Source organism: Silene latifolia, chromosome 8, assembly GCF_048544455.1.
Source record: "Silene latifolia isolate original U9 population chromosome 8, ASM4854445v1, whole genome shotgun sequence".
Lineage (NCBI taxonomy): Eukaryota > Viridiplantae > Streptophyta > Magnoliopsida > Caryophyllales > Caryophyllaceae > Silene > Silene latifolia.
The window spans coordinates 52,494,950-52,512,669 of NC_133533.1; the positions used below are offsets into that span (position 1 = coordinate 52,494,950).

The 17,720-nt window shown below is 32.5% G+C and overlaps 1 protein-coding gene and 1 long non-coding RNA gene across 3 annotated transcripts; one reads left to right on the top strand and one right to left on the bottom strand.

Annotated features, from left to right (window-relative positions):
• Positions 1-1,281: 1,281 nt before the first annotated feature.
• Positions 1,282-6,382, top strand: LOC141595167 (codeine O-demethylase-like). The gene is made up of 5 exons (XM_074415138.1): positions 1,282-1,521; positions 4,430-4,677; positions 4,781-5,107; positions 5,602-5,659; positions 6,128-6,382. Exons 1-5 carry the CDS (start codon positions 1,282-1,284, stop codon positions 6,380-6,382), a joined length of 1,128 nt encoding a protein of 375 aa, XP_074271239.1.
• A 7,007-nt stretch (positions 6,383-13,389) lies between these two features.
• On the bottom strand, positions 13,390-17,413 carry LOC141596839 (uncharacterized). Of its 2 annotated transcripts, XR_012522613.1 has the most exons (4): positions 16,458-17,413; positions 15,128-15,212; positions 13,894-14,397; positions 13,390-13,822 (listed from the first exon to the last, which is right to left on the bottom strand). It is a non-coding gene; the product is annotated as an uncharacterized LOC141596839 (long non-coding RNA). The 2 variants fall into 2 exon arrangements; XR_012522612.1 differs by having other exon boundaries at positions 15,128-17,413.
• Positions 17,414-17,720: the final 307 nt, after the last annotated feature.

Sequence of the window (17,720 nt, forward strand, 5' to 3'; positions counted from 1 at the left end):
TGATACAAAATTTCTTCCTTTTTTAATGTATGGAAAAAAAAAGTAGTTTCTCGCCATGTGCATCAAAATTCTCATAACCGGCCCTAAGTATAAAGTGTAAGCGTTCACAAAATAACTACCAGTTTGTTGTTATTACTTGTATATGCCCCGTGCAATGAATGCACAATTTATACAAAATTTTGTTTTTTAGATTATTATTTGTAGATTTTAAATTGATGGTTCATTAATTTTTTTCGTTTCTCATCCATGTATTTTAATTTGAGGAAAAAAATTAAATTAAAAAAACAATTAAGAGAAATAATTAATGTCATGAAATGTATATTTCAATGAAAATAAAATTTTTACACAAAATAAATGAATTACTGTATTTTGTAGATTTTTTCTACTGCCATATTTTTTAGTTACAACAATTTTTTTTTAAAGTCGGTGATAATTTTCATCATCAAAAGTCAAAAGACAAATATTTTGTGTGGGAAAATTATACAAAATCTCGTAAGAGCAAGTGAGAGAGAGAAGGATGTGAAAGATCTTTTGATCGTCACAAGCAAAATTTGTGCCTTTATGGCAGTAAGTGGATTATAATTTATACATCTGATGTAATACATCAGATGGTATAGTTTTTGAGCATTAAGATAAAAGTTTTTGAGTTTTAATCTAAATTTTTTGAGTTTTATTATAAAGTTTTTGAGTTTGTTTACTTAAACTTTAATCTCAAAAAGTTACATTATAACTCAAAAAAGTTACATATAAACTCAAAAAAAAAAATGATTTTTTACATTATAAAACTAAAATGTAATTTATACTCTATAGTACTCGAAAAAAATACACAAAAACTCAAAAAGTTATTAAGTATGATGTAGTACATCTAATGTATAATCCTTTTTCTCCCTTTATGGTTATAAAAATAGGCCCACTTCTACTTTGTGATGTTTTAAGTGTTCAATTTTAGAACTTTTCTTATTCTTTTGAAGATAGGGGATTTTAATTCTCCTAAAAACATTGATTTGTTTTGATTTTTATCCATTTTTGATGAAATATATCCTGAAAAATTAGAAAAAACAAATTAAATAATTAAATTAAAATAGTTACAAATCAAAGTTGATTTTCTTCCTTTGATATTTGTCAAAATTGAAATATTTAGCTAATTATATTTTCAGTCTACCAAAGATTAAGATTTTAGAATAGATTATAAATAGACAAAATTTATTAGAAAATAAGTGTATTAATCCAAGTTATAGGTGTTAACATTCGTGTCTTCCCCTCAACTTACAAATATAATATATGGCTTCACAATCACCCCTTACAATGAAATTTGAAGTACCAACACCACCAGCTGAAGTGGTGAGTAAAATAAGTGAAAAGGAAATCACAGAAAAATATATCAACAGTTCAGGCATAAAGCAAGAGAACTCGTCGCTTCCTTACATGGATCCAGCCTTAGTTGATTTTCAACTACTTTTACATTCCGACGAAGAACTTCAAAAATTTGGGTCACTTATCAATTCTTGGGGTTGTTTTCAGGTACATGTTTTTATTATGTTGCATTACATTTGTTATAATAAACATCTTGATAATATACTTCAGTTACTATTATTACATTTATTTTACAAATAATACCCAAAAATATATCAACATCTTTTCAAAATATTTTTTTTTTTATGATACACATTAGACAAACCGACATATTAAAACCAAAAACAGTTAGTATATATAGGGGCTTTCCCTCCTGTATCCCTGAAATACTAATTGCACCCTTAAACTTGATTAGTCAAGTTTAAGAGTATAATCAATACTATGCCAACCGCAGGGGTACGATTAGAAAAAATGAAAATTTCAGAGATAAAAGAGAGAAAAGCCTTATATTATATAACCTATATATTTTATAACGCATTACAAGTGCTCTATGATTATAAAAACCAAGAGAAAGGAGATTCACTCCATCAAATTTGACATCCACTATCATCCTCCTTTTAAGAAAAGTCGTATTTTCTCTTCAGTTACGACCTCGTCTACCTTTTTTTCGGTTATACTAGGTAGTTCCGGGGTCTCTAATCCCCTTTGTTTATATTTTGAACGAATGATTTGTACTAGTTTATTTTATTTATGAATGTTTATTGTTGTCCAAAAAAACAAAACAAGTGCTCTAAACCAAGCTATCTAAGAATTGATGCTAGTATGTCATACTTATATACTCCTTCTATTGCGCGATCATTTGTTTACCTATTTATTTTTAGGTTTTTTATTCATTGTTCACCTTTACATATTAGCAATATTTCTAATGGTAATTTGATGTTTCACATTCAATTATTATCTCCTTGTTATCCGTTAACATTTAACAACCACCACAAATGGCTCCATCATCGTTGTTTTAACCTTAGAGGTAAAGGTAAACAAATAATTGAGACGGAAAGAATATAAATCCTATGAATAACGGCACTAGCAGAACCTTAAACCAAATTAATTTAAATAAACTTAGGCAAGGTTAAGGTGGATACTCATATGACGCTAAATGATGCGGAGTAAAAGATATAAATAGAAAAGGCGTGATAAATAACAAATATAAACACAAAGCTAAGCAAATAACAAAAGTATGTACAATAATTATTTTATAAATAAATAGAAAAAAAATAGTAAATAATAAATGGGTATTAAGAAGAACAACAAATAGAGTGACGTATAGTAGAATTATCTTTTTAATTAATTTTGTTGGAAATTTTATATTACTACCAAACCTAATCGATTTCACCATTATTTCTCAGTATATAAATTTGTTTCAACTTTCAAATATATCAAAATAACAAGGTGAAATATTTAGGTTTAAATAACTCAGGTGGCCGGTCAAATTTTATTGAGTTTAGATCATTTATTCAGTTTTTATGGTTTATCTTGTATCCGAATACTTTAACATCTTGACACACCATTTTCAAACAATAAAAATCGGTATATCAAAGTGTTTATGTGTCATTAAAAATAGCAATGGGGCACAAGATAAAACTAGGTATGACAATGGATCCAGGATCCACTCCAAATCCGCAAGAACTGACCCGCATGGTTCAGATACGGATCCTAATTTTTGGGACCCGTTGGATATGAATTAAGTCTGGATCCATTACTTATAAAACGAATCTAGAGCTGGATCTCACCACTCAGATCCAAATCCAATATTAATCCGCGGACCCATTTTCAATTAAAAAGAAAAAAACTATTAAATTACTCGTTTACCGACTTCATAAATTATTAGTTATAGCATAAAATAAATAAAATTGGTAGTAAATGACATGACTTAGTAATTGTTAATAGCAATGCCATTTAATTTGGCCGCTGACATTAAATTTTGTAGATTTTATGCCACTTTGTAATTCTAAAAGATGAAGTTGGAATGCTACGATGTGCGTACAATATGCCACAATATGCCAGTGACTTAGTCTATTATTGACACACTTAATTTGGCATGGGTAGTTAGTGTTACTTAACTCATAATGATATTGTGTTTGTTGTTTAATTTGCTATTGACTTAGGTCCTTATAGGATCCAAATCTGACCCGGATCCGTCGGATATGGATCTTAGAAAATTGGACCTGTCAGATCTGGATCCATGTGGGAAATGCGGATCTGGATCTGGATCCAGCTAGATCCGGTCCAAATACGACCCGTTGTCACCCGTAGATAAAATAATAAATAGGACAGAGGATTTCCAATGAAATTTTATAGGATGTTGATTTTCACAGTACGCATGTTATTCTCGCACTAATTTTTTTTTTTACTATTACACTCTTCTCATTTTCCCTTTTATTTCTCTCTAGTTTGTTCTCCTCTTAATCCTTATCTCATCCCATTTCCTCTCCCACCAACCATCACCATCAACTACAACCGGTAATTACTCCTTACACCATCATCATCGACCATTATTATTATTATTATTATTATTATTATTATTATTATTATTATTATTATTATAAATTAGAGTACATTAATTTTTTTTTTACTTTTGTCGATGTAGTATATTAGGTGTTTGTACTGGGATAACTACGGCTAAAATATTTTACGGTGTATTACTTACTGAGTAAAAAAAATGTAAAAAGAAAAAAAAACATGCATGTATTGCGTAAATAAATTTTACAATCAAATGTACTACGTAGTATATCTCGAGAAAAAAAGGAGAACAACAAAAAACATGAAAACCTATATAACACCAAATTTGACCATTACCTCCATTGTCTATTAGCGCCAACCGTTGAGCATCGCTTGTTGCAGCCATCAGCCTTATTGGACGCCATCGCCCGTGCCCCTCTCCCGGTTCTCTCATCCCTCTCGTACTCCTTAGGCCTCTATCTCTGGCTTCCTCGCCGGTCACCAGCCATGCTCTCTCAACCGATCCTCTCGCTGGTGACATTTGCAATATATAACCAGACTTTTGGTGACATTGCAGTTGGTAAATCATGGCATAACAAGCTCTAAACTTGATCAAGTAATTCAAGTCTGCAAAGATTTTTTCGCGTTACCTGTAGAAGAGAAGCAAAAGTACATTCAAGTTCTAGGCCGCTTAGAGGGATGGGGAGGTGACACAATGTCTAAGGATCAGAATTTGAATTGGAATAACAGATTCCTCCTATTTATTTACCCGGTGGAACAAAGAAATCCCAAGTTTTGGCCTGATGAAAGCCTATCTAAATTCAGGTAATAAATTCACTTAACATGTGTACATTGATCTTTTCATATAAAATGTAACCTAAATATTTGAACTTTATGATTATAATATATTTACAATATAAATATGCAGGGAAATAGTTGAAGACTATGCTGCGGAGTTAAGAAAAATATTTGAAGTGGTGTGTAAAGCTATCTCTAAATTATTGAACTTGGAGGAGGACAACTTATTAAACAAGTATGCAAGAGATGGGATAATGGGTTTCAGAGTAAACAATTATCCTTCATGTCCATTCCCAGACAAAGTAGTTGGCCTAAAAGCACATTCTGATGTGCATATATTGACCTTTTTGTTGCAAGACAAAGAGGTTGAAGGACTCCATGTTGAGAAAGATGGCCAATGGTATAAAGAACCAATAGTTCCTGGTGCCCTTGTCATTAAACTGCTGATATGTTGGAGGTAATTCCACCCTCACATTTTACACTAGTAACGAAAATAAGTTTTGAGATTAAGAGACGAAAATTTTCGAAGGAGAATTAATATTGCAAAGGAGCAAATTAGAAAAAAAAAATATAAAACCTTTACTGTGAAGTATAAAATTTTCATTGTTGGGTTGAGACTGGTTAAGGCCTACCCTTGAACCTAAACTTTAATGTACAAAAAAAAACTATTTAGAAAAGTGTATAAACTATGTAATAGCATTGAAAACTATAAAACGACAAATAAAGAAAATGTTAAATCTTTTCTAAAATGACAAAAAAATTGAAACGGATGGAGTAGATTATCTTCAATACTTCAACAAGAAGACGGTATAACTAGTTCTAGATAAGTAGTTCGACTTTTAAATCTTATAATACAAATTGTAACAATAAGGAATGTTGTGCGGAAGCGTTGATAACCTCATGTTGAGCTCCTGCTACATGGTACATAATAGTAGATATTGTCTATTTTAGGCTAGGCCTTCAAGGCTTTATTTGTGAGCTCTTTTCCAAAAGGCGTCGAACTACTAAAGTTGGCTATTATTGTCGGTTTTAGGCAAAGCCATCAATTATTATTCTTGAATCCTTCTCAAAAGGCCTCAAGAATTTGTCAACGTGGAATTTGGGTTTGCATCTAATAAGAATCACAAATTCTTGTTTCAGACGGACACTTTTGGTCTTATTTGTCAGACGGATAAAATGTTGCCATTTTTTAAGAAAATGTAATCAATTAATTCATAAAATGTTATGACTAGATGTGTCATTTTTTACCCTGAAAATGATGTGAACAATAATGGTAACATGTTATCAAAAAATAACAACATTTTATTGTAAAATGATAACATGTTACCCGTCTTATTTCAGACCAAAAGCAATAGTCGTAAGAAAAACGGACCGAATAAGAATGGTTTCATTCACCGAAGAAATAACGATTTTATTTGAAAATTGTATATAAATTTTTTAAGGAATTTACAAACATATTCAATTTGAATGAATGCAGATTTTGACTAATGGCAAGGTAAAGAGTGTTTATCATAGGGCTGTGGTTGATGGAACGAGAGAAAGGATTTCTTTAGCGTGTGGATTTGGTCCACCACAAAATACAAAAATTGGGCCGTTGAATGAACTTATTACTGAAGAGACACCCAAACTTTACAAGACCGACTCAAATTATGTGATGACTGCCGTCTCTAATTATGCACTTGGTAATAGAACCATCGACACTATGAAAATTCATAGATCTTCCAATATATAAGTCTTGATTGGTAGTGAATTTTAATATTGTTTTCTCCTGTAAGGCATCGAGGGTTTTCATATGAAGAGAGAATTTGTTATTATAGACATGAAAGAGTAATATTTAAATCAAGTATACCTTATACATACTTCTATCAGATTTTCCATCTGCTATTAGGAAATTGTGGACGGTTGGTATTATAATTAGTACATTACTAGTATTGGTGCCCGGCTTCGCCCTGACTGCCTCTACTTATCATTAAATTTTTTTTTTCATCAAATAAAAATACTTAAAGTTGCATAACCCATAAATTTATAATTAATACGAGTATATTTTTTATAACTTATCCTAAAATTACGATGAAATAAATTTTGAGACAAATTCACTACTTCCGCTATTAATATTTTACTTTTATTAATGAAACAATAGTAATAACATTTCACTACTTGCGCGTAATCATTGTTACTTTCACTACTCCCGCCGTAATTATTGTTACTGTCACTACTGCCGCATTAATATTGATAATTTCACTACTCCCACCGTAATTATGGTTACTTTCACTATTGCCGCATTAATATTGATTATAGAATCTAACTTGAATTATTTATAACCTACTTATTATATTTTTGTATGTTAAATAATTAACATCTCTATCTATACATCTAATAAACTATAAAGTTTAATAAAATTAAATAAATTTTAATTTTAATATATATTTTTATGATGATAATAATTAATACCATAAGTATGCATGTTTGTACATATTAATTAGTAAAATTATCATGCATCTTCTTTCTTTTAGTCTCCTTGAAATTGACCATCTTAATGTCTTCTATAAATATCAGGAAAATTACGCATCTTCTTTCTTTTAATCTCTTTGAAATTGACCATCTTAATTAATTATTTTATTTTAAGAAAATTGACCATCTTAATTAATTATTTTATTTTAAGGAAATTGACCATGTTTAGGAAAATTACCAAGCTTCTATATAATTTAATTTTAACCCAAACTATATAATATTTGCACTGAGATTCCTTAATAGGGTCCATCACACGGTGCTATTGATTTAAAACTATATAGTATAATTAATTTGTATAACTTTCTTTAACAACACGGAAGTCCCTTGGTTTCTGGATTTAATACTTCCTCCAATTCACAATAACCTCTCATTTCATTTTGGCACAAAAATTAAGGAAATACACTACCCACCATATAATTAAATTTGGACCACACAAATACACTACCCCACCATACAATTAAATTTGGACCACACAAACACTTACCAAAAAAGGAAATAGGGAGGTTATTGTGAATAACCGAAAAACAAAATAGGGAGGTTTATTGTGAATTGGAGGGAGTATATAGTATTGATTACCTAAGTTTTTTTAAGACAGTAAAATGATATTTTACTGAATAGTGGTTGCATTTAAATTATACTTTATGAAGTTTTTAATTACCAAAAAGATAGGAATGTAGGATTGAGCACTTTTCAGTCTTTAACAAAAATGTTAATAAAGCGAAGCGTTTCGTCTGAAATCAATATGAATATAATACTTGTAGAGTTATAGTCACTTGTCCTTAAATTTTAAATTTGCAGCTCACGAGTGGATCTCTATACTTGGATCAAATAAATTAAAATATTTGTTTCTTTAAGTAAATTAATTTTCAAGAATTATAAACAAATGGGATTTACTTTTTTTTTTCCTATGAAAAATTGTATTTTCTTATATATGAAACAATCATTAAAAAATTAAATTGTTTAGTGTTTTATAAGTATAGGAATGAGAGATGATCATAGTAGTTAATGTCAGGATGGAACTGGAAATTAATATAATTAAATGTATTTAGGGCTAAATTTAAAAGTTATACAAATCAAAACCATACCATAACTTTGAAAACAAAGGAAGAAATTGAGTTAAAACCTTACCTTGAATTGACTTGTGGCAAGTAAGAACAAGTTGGCTACCAAGACTTTACCCAAAATGCTTGAGGAAGGAGGAATATGGAGTTTTAGAGAGAAGAAGAAGAAGAGATGGGAGGCGGAAATAAGAAAGAATGGGACGAAAATAGGGTTTTTGTATAACCCGGCTGAGTCCCGATAAAGCAGTACTCGGTCGAGTACTTGGTATACTCGGCCGAGTGTCGACTACTCGGTCGAGTATTATACTTACTCGGTCGAGTTTTCAAGAACAGTAGCAATTTTAATTTCCACAAAATGAGCACTCGGTCGAGCACCTTCATACTCGGCCGAGTGTGGTCTACTCGGTCGAGTACGCATTTCTACTCGGTCGAGTGTCCAAGAGTTGAGATAGAATTTGACTTTTAATGTTCTTGCAAAACAAATAGCATAGTTCGGAGTCCAGTGCAATCGGCTCATCACTGTTAGAGCTTACTTCTACCACATAAACACGCATCAACACGGATTTTTGCACATCCATTACCAATTCGATCATCATTTCTACCTACATTCCTTACTTTACTATAAGAACAATTTACATGTCACCCTTAAGCATACGTAGCAATTAACTATAGTACCTACAAAGTTTAACTCATATACCACATCATTACACATTCCACTAATCATATTGTACTCACCTTAAACCAAGCGTTTACAAGACAGCAATCATCACATAACGCAACCATTGTCAAACAAATTAATTGACTTACCCCTGATCACACATTACAGCGATTCATTCACCAATTCTAGACTTTTCACGCACGTTAGAAAATTACCTTGTGACGATCTTCTAGCTAGTTCTTCCTTCTCTTTTCTCTTATTCGTATGTGAATTATTTGTGTTGTTTTATGATCAATAAAGTTTATTTATATAGGTAGGTCATAGGTATAAGGAAGCAATTAGGAAACTATATAATTCCCATATTATTTCTATTATACAAATACGACGATTATTATTAGGAATTTATTATACTTATTATTTTATTATTAAAACCCGCTTCAAATCCCGACAATTAATCAACCAAATTACGCAACATATATAGTCGACCCAAGCCATATAGCACATGACCCAACTCCAATCCCGTCTTTTTATTATTTTATTATTTAATTATCGTCTTATAACAAATATTATTATTATAAATACAATTACTATTATTATTATTATTACTATTGTTATTATTATTATCGTATTACTATTACTATTATTATTATAACATAATAATCAATCACTATTACCATATAAATTATCGTATATTATTATTACCCAATTACCATTACGACCCATTACTCTATTATTCTATTATTTTATTATATCCTTCCATCTTATTCACAATTATTAATTATAATTGTCATAATCAATTATTCGAATTACATAAATTAGTTATATAAACTTCACTAAACTACGGGGTATTACATGATCTTTTAGTGCTTGGGCCGTTGGGTCATGGGTGTACTAATGAAGATAACCTGATAAAGATTGGTATGAATTAGGTAGCTATATTAGCATGGAAAAGGTGCCCATTATGGGGTTGAAGCTAGCAATACGTATCCGCATAATTCTTGATATACGTAAACCATTGAAGGAGCATGTCAATATGGGTATGAAGAATGGAGATGAGACAAAATTTACAGCAAAATAAGAACGTGTTCCTACGTTTTGTTATGGATGTGTTGTTCTAGGGCATGGGGAAAAGACTCTCAAGATGGGCTATTCAAGGAAAGGGAGCTTCGTGCCTCACCGTGGAAAGTAGTAAACGCTATAGTTGATACTAACCCAAGGGCTGCCAAATCATTTAACAAACTCCAATCTTTTACAAACTGGGAAAAAAGATGGCAAACATTGGAAATAAGATTAATAATTGTATTATTTAGAGATAATTAATTAATATGTTAATATTATGTATTATACTCCTATTGGAATTCATGTGGGGGTAAGATCATAAACGAACTACATACCGAGTAATAATTAAAAAATGTCAGAAAAACCTATACTATACCTATGCACTCCATCTACGTAGAAAGCATTCAAAGAAATTCCAAAGTCCGAAGTTGTGTTTGTATTCAATATATTACGAGTCCATCATATGTACTATTTTTCATGGAGGATTTAATTTTGTAAGCATATATTTCGTAAATAGTTTGTAAGGATCATTGATATAGAGTATTAGAGTGCGTTTGATTCGTGAATTTCTCTAAATTGGTTGCATCTAGCCATGTAAATTAAATGGTCATAGCATACAGTGACGGTGTCTAGCATACCGTGACGGTGTCTAGGGCGAAAACTTTCAGCAGGCATGTAAATATGTAATTATTTTATTTTATTTGTATTTATAAAAGGTTAAATTGTTGGCAAAAGTGGTTTAGCAAGATCTAGGTTACATGCATGGAAGATGATTTTGTAGGCAACAATGGTAACCAGACCACTACTTTAACACCAATTGTGCAGTAGGTCCTCAAACATAAGAGATTTGCTAATGAGTGGATAGCCATCTTAACGTACCTATTATCTTATTAACAACGCACGATAGAAGTTTATCGCTTTCACCGTATACATTCCTTCATAATTTATTAATGATTAAAATATTAGAATAGAATGACCGTATGAAAGTACCTACCCAGTTTTGCATGGATCTATTTAATTGTCAGTAGGAAACCAATTCAAAAAAATACTCCATAGAAAGAAGTATTTTTATTACGGCACCCCCCCCCCCCTCATAATTTTGTGTTTAGTCTTTATTTAGTTTAAGTTTCAGTGGCAAATGCTTAGCTAACAATTGGTTGTAATAGTTCATAAGTCTACTATATATAAATTATTATAGTGACTTAATCAATGATTTTTTTTCCTATTAAACGATAACTATCAAAGTCTTTTGTATCATAAACTTCATGTCTAATATGAAATATACTCCGTATTTGACAAACCAATTCTATTAGAGAGTATTTACATCTAATAAAAGGTACAATAAAACCTTAACATGCCACCATTATACACTAGCCAACTTTGCTCCATAGTCCATAGTTCCTAATGAACTTCACTATTTCAGCACAAAATCGCTAATGTGTAGTTCATGAAATACTTGGAAGCCCCAATTCAACATTGGGTTGAGTTTTAGAACAACTAAATTTATATTTAAAGTAATGATAATTATTAATTACGTATATTTTATCCACTTTGTCATAGTCAATTATTTACACTTGTGAGAGATATTCTTCCAATCGCTCCTACAAGTTCTACCATAAGACATGACACACCCATCATATACAAACATTGATGATATTAACAAAAAAATTTAGGGCACGGCTGTCTACGATATGATATAAAAAATAAAGTGGAGATTGATGATAACTACCCGGGAAAGAGTTAAGAACATGAACAAGAGAAGCGAAAATCACTTCTTGGTATGTTATAACATAGGCAACCTATAATGAACAACATTACAATATAATGAACAACATTACAACATACACAAAGTTACAGCACAATACAAAACAAAGGGTTTTATTAATGGTAGTCTCTTAACACAATACAAAACTAAAGATTTTACTAATGGTTGTCTCCTGAATGCACTAATAGAGCGTTAATGAGTCGTTATATGTACAATGTAGAGATCTCTATCTAATGATCGAGACTAAATGGTTTTACCTTCAAAGAAAAATAATATGTACACAATAGTGATTTTTTTTTAAGAAGAAACATTTACTTCTTGGTATGTTATATCTTTCACATTGAAAAATAATGTAGGCGTGGTGAACATACTACGTCTAAGTAATTAAATTATATATCTCACACAGAAAGAATAGTATACTGTAGGGTGATTCTATACATATAAATATGAGACGTCCTTGAAACTTAGGTATTAACCTAGAAATTTTTGATATAAAAGATATGTTCTTCTTAGTATGTTATATGTCCCACATTGAAAAGTAATGTAAGTGCGTTGAATATACTATGTATAAATAGGAGTCATCCTTGAAACTTAGGTATCAACCCAAAATCTTTTAAGTCTCTTAAGTATTGTCTTATAGGGAGCTCTTAAAAGTTTGTTAAAGTTTATTCTCATCGCCTAATAATCTATAAACTAGTTTTGTGACCCGTGAAAATCACGGGTTCACCTGTTTTTGTTGTTTTGTTTTTGCTTTATTGTTCGTGAAAGCGTAATTCTGTTTTCTTGTCTATTTTCTTTTTATCTTGGAGATATGTTGTTAGGTGTTATACCTAAGCAAGGCAACAAAGAGGGTCCAGCCATGGAACCTGGGTGTATGATATATTATAGTTAGGGGATTTAGATATTTCTAATATGAGAGTAGTTGAAACTTGTTGAAAATAAAAAAACTCTGTATTAAACAATGACACCAAAACCCCTAGATCCCTCATTTAAAAAATCATTCGAATGTCTGTCCACTGATTTCCAAGACGGGTGTGACATAAGTGAAAAATTAAATGGGAATTCGAATTGTTTGTGGATCATCGTAGCACCTACAAGCAAAAGTCAACACAAATTAAAAGTAAACGTAAAATTGCATTACAACAGTGGTATTAAGTTTGCAAACTACTCCTATTTTGCTATGGTCCTTTCTGCCTGTTGTGTTAATCAATGTCAATCCACTTTCTGTTATCGTTCTCTGCTTTTTTTTTATACGATGTTTGGATTGTTTTTGGACTTGAGGGCGCTTGGCTTTGTCACGGGGATATCCAGTTCAGTCATCATTGATGGAGTTGCGTCATTCTTGTTAAGTTGAAGTTCTTAACGTTTGTATAGAATCTGAGTTTTTGTTTTTTAACTTAATCTTCTATCAACTTTTCTTGGCCTTCATTCTGTTTCACCACTCATTGCATGGTTGCTTGTTGGACATCCTGTTTTGATGTGTTTCGTTATTACTCCCTCCGTCCCGGTCATTTGTTGTCCTTTGGTTTTGGCACAAAGACCAAGGAAAGGGGGAAGGGGCCAATTACTAAATGACATGTGGAATAAATTGAATGTAAATGATCAAATTACTCATCAAATTCATTCTTAAAATAGAAAAGACAACAAATGACTGAGACACCCAAAAATGGAAAAGGACAAGTATATTATAAGAAATTTCACATGTTTGTTTTTTAGCATTGTTTATTACCACGTCATTTTGTTGATCATTCATGTATGACTCCTAATTTTTTTATTGGGAATGCATGTCTTCACTTTCAACTCTTTGTCTTCCCCGTAGTTACTTTTTCCAATCAGGACTTTGAACGCTTGCCTACACAATTTTGGGGTATGTTGTATACCTTTTCCTTTCCTTTGTCCTCCATTTGTTTTTTTCATGTGTTATAATATAGTAGTAAGTAATAATGGATTATGGATTACTTTTTGAAGTAGGACTACTTTTTGAAGTATTATCTTACCTTTTCGCAGATCTCTACCAAATTGTTGATTTGTTTTTCGATGACCTTTTCTGCCTCCTTATCGAAAATCACGATGTTGGCTTTCGTTATTCCGTCGGATAGTGTTGCGATGATTTTATACCTGTAAGCTTTCAGTTGTTAGTTTGTCATTGGATTGTTTTTTTCTCGGTGAAAGTGTGTTTAATTTGTTACCTCTCTGTTGGGTAAAGTATTTCTTGGCTACATTTTGGGCAAATATTGTCAGGGCCGATCTCCTTTCTATATGCTGGACATGAGATATATCTCCATTCAGTATCCGTGCGTATTCCGTTGATTTCTCCATAACATGTGAATGTGACTTTCTCGTACATGAGATTGGCATACTTGCGGCGAGGTTGCTTGTCGACGTGATAGTAAACGGCTGTCTGCGCATTTGGTGGTGGCTCCTGCAGTTTTGGTCTACAAATAATAAAATATGTATTTTGAAAGAGACAATAGAATAAGATCAGCAAATAATACCACCACTATTAATTTCTCATCTTAGTAATGCTGGTTGTGGAATCCTGTTGTTTAAGTACCGAGGTGGCTGTGGAATGCTGTTGTTTAAGTTTGGCATGACGGGCCCAAGCACCATACGTTTGCGTCCTCTTCATCGATAACTGCAGTCCCCTTCATCACTGTTAGCAAGTCTCTTCCGTGGAGTTGTTTCTACAAAAGCTAAAATGTTTGGTAATGTGATGTTAGGCGAAGGTTTTGACGACGCCATGGGATGTGTCTACAGGGTTTCAAATTGTTTGTCTTTGTTACTCGTACATGAGCTTTCTACTGGATTGGTATTTGTTGGTTCAAATGTGTTCTTTGTAAATGAGTTATGATCCATCTTGTTGGTTGTTCGCCATTTCACTTCCTTTCCTAGTAATAAAAAATGAAATTAATTAGTAAATTAATATTGAATATCCTTGTTTTAAAAGCACTACCTTTCGAGAATCCTTACCCCACAAATTTAGTTATTATCCTCAATCTTACGAAGCCTTGTGACATACTCAAATAAGGATGCAAATTTAATTTAAAGCAAATATGTGAAAGAATATCTGATTTCAGGGGGTTGTTTGATCCTGATGAGTTCACATAGTTGATGAGGTTTTGAAGATGGTGACTTGGCGGGTTAATAAAATTATTCTCACAAGCGATTTTGATATCAATTGTAACTTTGGTTATATCCTCTATTTTTTATTCATCGGGGTAGAAAGGGATTAGGACTTGAGTTTAATTATGTATATTGTTCCTATCAGATATCTCAATTTGTTCACGAAATCAGGGGATTGTTTTCACCTATGCATACTTTAAACCGCTTCAAAAAAATTCAACTAATTCTGTTCCAAATAGGCAAATCATCTTGGATAACTAAAACATTTGATAAAATCTTAAGGCAAGACAGAAATTATACCAGGATGAAGACGATAAACACCCAACGGAGCCAATCCAGAAAAACCTTTTGACAGAGAGCATATACAACACATCCCAGAAGCAACCTACAGTGTAATAAAATTATTCTTACAAGGGATTTGCAATTAAGAACACAACATAACTTAGTATGCTATATAATTCTGAAAGGGCTTGCTAAAAAATTTAACTTTTAAAAAATCACTTAACTTAATGACATTTGACACATTAATTGAAACGCATCTCATACATGAAGAAGTCGAGGAGGCGTGGGTCTGGGAATACCTTCAGTCACGGCGGATGTGACAAATATATTATAATTAATACTCCCCCGTCCCGGTCATTTGTTGTCCTTTGATTTTGGCACAAAGACCAAGGAAATGGGAGGGAGCCAATTACTAAATGACAAGTGGAATAAATTGAGTGTGAATGATTAAATTACTCATCAAATTCATTCTTAAAATAGAAAGGACAACAAATGACCGAGACATCCCAAAGTGGAAAAGGACGACAAATGACCGGGACAGAAGGAGTACATCCTACTTTAAGGATCCTTTAATTATAGTCTCTTCAACTCCAATAATAACAAAATGTGTAAGGTTTGGTACGGAATTGATTGATTGATAAATTGAATATGGCAATGCAAGATCAAAAAACATCTACTCCACCATCATGTGCAAAGAAACAATATGAATTATGGTGATATGTAACTTCAAAATACCAGGTTATTGAGATAAACAAAGTTCATCTGCAAATCATAACATTAGTCGGAACTGAACAAACTCTACTTAGTTCAAAACCACCGGAAAATGATTACTGAAACATTTGAAATAATATCTAGTTAAAATCACATACGTGTCATATTGACAACTCAACTCTTTTTGAAGATTGATTACTATGGTCTATGGCCACATGATTTCAGAGGAAAATGGTGGAAAAATAAGCATAAACTCCAAACCAATATATGAATGGTTGAACTAAAAGCAATAGCAAAATATATCACCGAACAAATAAGCAGTAAGTACGATTAACAACAAACCAAATAAAGCCTCGCCACATATGACCGTGAAAATTAAAAGGGGCTGGTCCATGTATGGTGTAGCAAGTGCTGCCCCCGAACTAAGATTGCAAGAACCGGCCTCATGTTGTGGTTCTCACCATCTGTAACTCTAAGCTTCTTCATAAATCAATAAGCCGCTTGTGATCACCAACCGTAAATGGACATAAGGGAGGCCTGATCTACATGATACTGAGTACTTACTGATGTGGCAGCCAAAGACAAAGCAACGACAATCATTTAATCGTAGGCGAAGTAAGTGGTTGGAAGTGAATACCTTGGCACCACCATAGGCGACACAAACAGCGAAGAATTAAAGAGGACGGACATCACATGGAGTTCAGCTTCAGGGAGTATTATGGTCTGTCATCGGAATCAATTCTACAATACGCAGCAAAAGCACGATTTTAAATTGAAATGGATATATGGGCAAGAGAACAGACGGACTAATACCTTTGGAGTCCGGTGGCCGACGAATAACCGTGATGAAACCCACCTGAATCACCTTGTCGGACCCCTGCTGAAATTGTCATGTCGATTGCAGAGTATTGCGTTGCTTTCCGACTACCTATTTGGGTTCAATTGCTATACAGAGTACCATACAACAATAAAGCTCAAAAACACATTTGTAGAATACCAAAATTCAAATAAAACCAACAGAAATCAAACTACCAAATCACAGTGAATAGATTACATTACGAATAACAGATTGCACCATCGGTTGAAGGTGAAGCACAATGCCAGAATTCTCAAACACGGACAAAACGAATGACCCGCAATTAACTCCAATATATAGACAAAATTAAATCTAAATACAACAAATATAAGTTCAGGCCATCGACTAATTATAAACACAATCAAGACTACCTGCTTCTCTAATTTTACTCTAATTGGCTAGGTTGTAAGTTAGGTTTGTGTAATGTCTCCAAAGAAAAATGCTATAAGACCCAAATTTAATCAAATTGTGTGGAGTAATCAATTTGGGGAGACAGAGGGACGACAATTAAGTGTCATCAATATAGGAGCTAGTAACCGTGAGAAGAGGAGGTTGAAAAGGCGCAATAAATTTAAGACAGAACGACTGAAAAGGCGTAATAAATTGACGGCGGTAACTCACCTTAAGCCGGAACCGCCACCAACCCCGCACAAGAGTAGCACCCGACGGTCCAACACGCCGATTATGGGCTGAATACAACCCAAAACCAAGGGCGTCGAGGGGCTCTCCGGACTGACCATTTTCGGTAACCGTGTGAAGGCCAATTGGGGGAGATGATTTGCTTAAGTAGTAGGAATATAAGGTGGCAGTTGATGTGGAAAGCACGTGGGAAACGGAAGTCCAGCTGGCTTTTTTCAATCCTACGTGGATTTGTCCGCTTGGCGTTTATTAGCCATTTTAGAGGAGGCTTTTAATAATATTTATAGATGGTTGGTAAAAAGTTTATGAAAAATAATCTATAAATGGTTGGTAAGAAATTTATTTATACTATTATTTTTCTTAGAATATGTTATTTGTCTCACATTGAAAATTAATGTAGGTGTG